This window comes from Pantherophis guttatus, chromosome 2, assembly GCF_059756535.1.
Source record: "Pantherophis guttatus breed Tessera chromosome 2, ASM5975653v1, whole genome shotgun sequence".
In the NCBI taxonomy this organism is placed as follows: domain Eukaryota; kingdom Metazoa; phylum Chordata; class Lepidosauria; order Squamata; family Colubridae; genus Pantherophis; species Pantherophis guttatus.
This window is the reverse complement of record NC_142064.1, coordinates 273,694,935-273,700,455: the sequence shown is the minus strand read 5'-3', so window position 1 is coordinate 273,700,455 and position 5,521 is coordinate 273,694,935. Positions and strand designations below refer to the sequence as shown.

Sequence of the window (5,521 nt, the reverse complement as noted above, 5' to 3'; positions counted from 1 at the left end):
AAAACCATATATAAAAACATTAAAAATTAAAACATTAAAAACAATTAAAACCCATTCACACCATTTATGGCCGGATCTCGCCAGATCACAAGAGCGAGATCAACGGCCCCAGGCCTGCTGGAAAACCCAGGTCTTCACTGCTTTTCGGAAGGCCAATACGGTGGGGATGGTCTGGATCTCAGGAGGTAACTGGTTCCAGAGATCAGGGGCAGCCACAGAGATTACCCTGTTGTTTTCAAGGGCTTTATGAATAATCTTTGCATTTGTCTGTTTGTTCAATTTATTTGTGACCCTTGTGATATTTTATCAGTTTTATCAATTATTTATTTTATCAATATATTGTTTGTCAATATATCATTGACAAAATTTGCTAAGCCTTTCTTTTTCTCTTTTGAGGATAGTGATAGCACTTGTTCTCTGAACTCAGGATATTTGCAAGTTACACAACTTTAGTAGAAAGATTCAGTTGTGAAAAGAACATGTGGAATAAGAAACCAAAGTTTCTCCTTTTAAGATTCTTGGATGTTTCATTCCAGCTTCATCCGTTTCTGAAGAAGAATGAATTTTGCAATCTTTCCCTTTTTAAACTGTACTTGGACCAAAATGGTGATATAGCAGCAGATCTGAACATTAGAAGCATGTTAGTTTTTTCCGGGGAAGATCCCATCAGTAAACAACTAGGCAGTTTTGAAAGACAAAGAACTATTATCAATCCAGATGCACTTTCACAGCTAAAGTTGCTCAACAAGGTGGGTGAAATATCGATGTTTTCCAAAGCCTTGAGACACATTTCAAGTGGCTAAGCCTATTCACCAAATACAATGACCTTCAGTGAGAATATAGTTTATAGTTTTCTTAAATGGCTTGGAAGGCTTCAGTACAATTGGTAAGGTGTCCTTCAGATTAGTGGTGGAATTCAATTTTTTTTACTACCGGTGGGCGTGGCAGGGGAAGGATACTGCAAAATCTCCATTCCAACCCCATTCCAGGGGAAAGGTATTGCAAAATCCCCATTCCCACCCCTCTCCTGGGGGATGGATATTGCAAAATCTCCATTCCCACCCCTCTCTGGGGCCAGCCAGAGGTGGTATTTGCAGGTTCTCCGAACTACTCTGATATCGGTTCTCCAGAATCTGTCAGAACCTGCTGAATTGCACCCCTGCTTCAGATGCTGTAATATGGAACACTGTTTTAAATTGACTCAGTTGTGTGCAACATGGGTGATGATTCTCTAGGACACAAATCATGGCTATTTTGTGTCCCCTATGCAATCTGGTATCAAAACTGGTGAAAGGGGACATCAGGTGTTGTGGGTTTTGGTGCTGATAGCATCAACTTGTCTTGTTTCCTTGCCTAAGATAAGCAAAATACAATGAAAGTCTTTTGTCCAATGCCAAAGTTCCCAATGCGGTGAAAGAGGCAAGAATAAGTCTAATCAAGACTAGACATACTTCTTGTTGATACCATTGGGAAATTTGCTCTGAATTCAGGTTTATCTTGCCATGGTTGAGCAGGTTTATAGTCTGTGATGTTCTTAAATAGAACATACATGTTCAGAGTTGTCCGTAGTTGTCTGTCATGCCAAGTGGATAGAACAATAGGCCTTTTGCTCATGGGGAGAAAGTCCAAGGCTTTCCATTCATCTAAAATGATAATGACTCTTCTGATGTGCCCTGAGTGAGAAAACTAAAGCACTGAAACAAGGTTTGATTCAAAGAAAAGAAAAGACAAGCCCTTCTTTGTATTGGAAGGAATGAGGGACAATTTTTTTAAAAAATGGTTTTTAGCTTATCACTTCATATAGAACATCCTTGAAAGCAATTGTTTATTTTCATTGTTAGACACCTTAAATCTCTCTGGAAAAAAAGAAGGATACAAATTTAACCAATAATAAATGTAGCTCTGTCTTTTCATGCCAATTGCTGTCACCTAATTGTAGTTTTTCAACAGAAAAGACCTTTTTTTGGATTGACTTCAGAAACATCTCTCTCTGTCACAGGGATCATATTCACGTCTCATGTGATACAGCAAAAAATGCCTGACTTACCATTTTTGAGGAACACATTCTGAGGACTCACCTCCATCTCATCTCATTCCAGTTCTGGAAACTAGGCAGTCAGTTTAGTCTTAGTTCACCAGCATGGTGACCATATAAAATTATCAAATAAGTATATCAATAAACAAAGAACAGATGCATTAAGGTTGACAGCACTAATCTGTAATGAAGTTTTTCTTTATATCTTAATTGGGAGATTTTCCTTTATACCTTAACTTTCAAATAGGGCTGGCTTTGCAATGATACATATAGTCCAGAAGAAACCTTTCCAGATCCATCTGGTCAGAAGTTTCTTTCTTCATCACAGTTTTATTCTATTTTGATAAATTTAATAAAATAAAAATTTCATAAACTTTTCACAATAAATTTCATTCTAAACATTCATATGACTAAAGCATCTTAATTTAAATTCATGGGTACATGAAGAGAGGAGGAATGTATGCTAATATAACCATGTGGAGGAACCACTAGTTATTAATCCTTAAATCTTTCCTCCATTGCTTCTCTCCAGAATTTGTTAAGTAGAAATGTCCTTTCTTGCAATGTGATAGAACAAAAGCAAAAGGGAGGAACTAAATGAAGAATCTGCAATAGTTTTCTCTCTTGCAACATTGGGAGATTTCTAAAGATTTCTTATTTACCTAAGTGAAGTCCAGCAACTACTTGACTAATGATCATGTTTACCTCCATTTTTAATTGATGGTTAGTTCTAACATACATCATTTGTCATTCCTTGTTTTTTCTGCTTAGTCTCTGCCTCAGTCCAAATGTGTGGAAAATTGCCGGCCTGGATTTTTCAAGAGGGCTCGGAAAGGAGAGCCAGTTTGCTGCTATGACTGTGTTCCTTGTCCAGAAGGGACCATCTCCACTCAGGAAGGTGGGTGACACCACAAAAAAGGGTACTGGATTAAGCCAAAGCATTTTGATCTGTGTGTGTGAGTGTGTGTGTGTGTGTGTGTGTGTGTGTGTGTGTGTGTGTACAGCTTCTAAACGAGATAAGAGCCTGAAGATGACAGGGTTTTGAGCCTGTCGAAACGTTGCTATAAAGAAAAAGTTTTAAGGTACTGGTAGGATTTTACCTAAGGTTTTAAAGGACCTTGCAGAGTGCTCTGTAAGAATTTTTAGAAGATTTTAAGCTAGGATTTTAACCAGAATTTTAAACATTTTAACTAACTTATTTAACATGACGCGGGAAAACACCAGAGATTTTAATTTTTTGCATATATATATTTCTTTTAGCCAGGTTTTTCTTACGTAACCAAGGTTTTTCTGCAGCCCTAGCTCAGTGGAGTCACATCCACTCAATTCTGGGCTTTTTTCCTTCTGGCAGCCAGCAGGCCCTTGCTGCCTGGTGAGAGACTTATATAGATCTATTTCTGGCTCGTTAGCCACCATCAGTAAGCCACGCCCACATCTCAGTTCACAATAAACTGTTTTTATTTACATAATAATAAAAACAATATCTATTCAAATACTAAATAGTATGTCATTCCTTTTCTTAAATATCCTGTCAGATATATATATGTAATCGCTCTATGTGATTATAGTTCTGGCTATTCTTCCTCAGGAGTCTTTTAATACATCAGATCTACCTCTGATATCTAATCTTAACTCTCCTAACTGCCAATTTACTGATGACTAACTGTCTTCAGAACTGCCCTTTAGAACTGTCTTCTAACTGACTACTAACTGACATTTAAAACTGCAGAGCTGCCCTCTAACTGAAAACTAACTGACTACTAACTGATAATAGTTTTTCTGTGAGGAATCTCCTTTTATACTGTCATGGTGACAGTTAGGGGAGGGAATATAAAATCCAGGGAGTTTCAAACCCATTAGCTGCTTTCTGATTGGCTTATTTACTTGTCCATTCCAAATGCCATTAATAGGCACAGCAAATGAGAAATAACTTTTCTATAACAAATATTTGTTGAGAGTTTGTTGAGAGCATGATTGTCATTCAGGTACAGTACTGGTGGCTGAGGTACAGTTCCAAGATGGCATTGGTTGCTTTCACAGATGATCTCTGATAGGAGTCCTGCAAACATTCTGACCCTTCTGGATTTCTCAGTGGCTTTTGATAATATAAATCATTATATCCTTCTGAACAGGCTTCAGGGTTTGGGAGTGGAGGCAGGGTTTTCCAAAGGTTTCCCTTTATTGATGGTTGCTTTCAGTTGATGGGTTCCTAGGGAACAGAGGTGAAAACCTAGGCCCTGCAATAGGCCATCTCTCAGGACTGGAGTCTCTCTCCTTTATCTTTTACGTGAAATTGATAGGTGAGGTCATTTGCTGCCATGGGCTTGTTATCAAAGTACACCACCCATGGCTTGTTAGATGGTAGTATTGTGATGCTGAATATGACATCCGTAGAAGATCTTCCTTGAAAGGTGAAAAGAGATATAAAAGAACTTTCTGTTTTCTCAGATACTGAAAAATGCACCAAGTGCCCAGATGATCAATATTCAACCGGGAGCAGAGTCCAATGTATCCCAAAAAGAATAACCTTCCTCTCCTATGAAGAACATCTGGGCATTATCCTGGTGTCCATTGCCCTACTCTTGTTCCTATCCACAGGATTCATTTTAATCATATTCATTAAATACCTTGAAACTCCCATTGTCAAAGCCAACAACCAGGACCTCTCTTACATCCTCCTGATCTCCCTCTTGCTTTGCTTCTTGTCCTCCTTTTTCTTCATTGGACGACCAAGGAAGGCCACCTGCCTTCTCCGACAAACTGTGTTCAGTATTGTCTTCTCAATAGCTGTGTCATCTGTGTTGGCCAAAACTATCACAGTGGTGCTGGCATTCTTAGCCTCAAAACCAGGGAACAAAGTGAGAAGATGGTTGGGGAAGAGCTTGGCCAACTCTATCATCCTTTCTGGTTCTGCTGGACAAATTTTCATATGTGTCTCATGGCTTGGAATTTCTCCCCCATTTCCTGACTCTGACCTGCACTCCCAGCCTGGAGAGATCATCCTTCAATGCAACGAAGGCTCTGTCACCATGTTTTATGTTGTCCTTGGCTATATGTGTTTCTTAGCTGCCATTTGCTTCACTGTAGCTTTCCTGGCCAGGAATCTGCCTGGGGCCTTCAATGAAGCCAAGCTGATCACCTTCAGCATGCTGGTCTTCTGTAGTGTTTGGATCTCCTTCCTGCCCACCTATCTGAGCACCAAAGGAAAGTCCATGGTGATTGTTCAGGTCTTCTCCATCTTGGCCTCCAGTGTTGGACTCTTGGGCTTCATCTTCTTCCCCAAATGCTACATTATAATCCTGAGGCCAGATCTAAACACTAAGGAATGTCTAATGATAAAAGTAGGGAAATGACTGTGATATTGTTTCTTAGGCATGTAACATTTAATTTTTTCATTGCAATTGTTGGGCTTTTGTATTCTTCCTTTGCATTTGTGTGACAATTAAGATTATTTAAAACTGAAGGAAATAAACATATAAAGACTGT

At 38.9% G+C, this 5,521-nt stretch overlaps 1 protein-coding gene across 1 annotated transcript; it reads left to right on the top strand.

The window, feature by feature from the left end:
• The first annotated feature begins 638 nt into the window (after window positions 1–638).
• On the top strand, window positions 639–5,521 carry LOC148115918 (vomeronasal type-2 receptor 26-like). The gene is made up of 3 exons (XM_087885289.1): window positions 639–749; window positions 2,807–2,933; window positions 4,484–5,521. Exons 1-3 carry the CDS (start codon window positions 639–641, stop codon window positions 5,386–5,388), a joined length of 1,143 nt encoding a protein of 380 aa, XP_087741415.1. The 3' UTR covers window positions 5,389–5,521.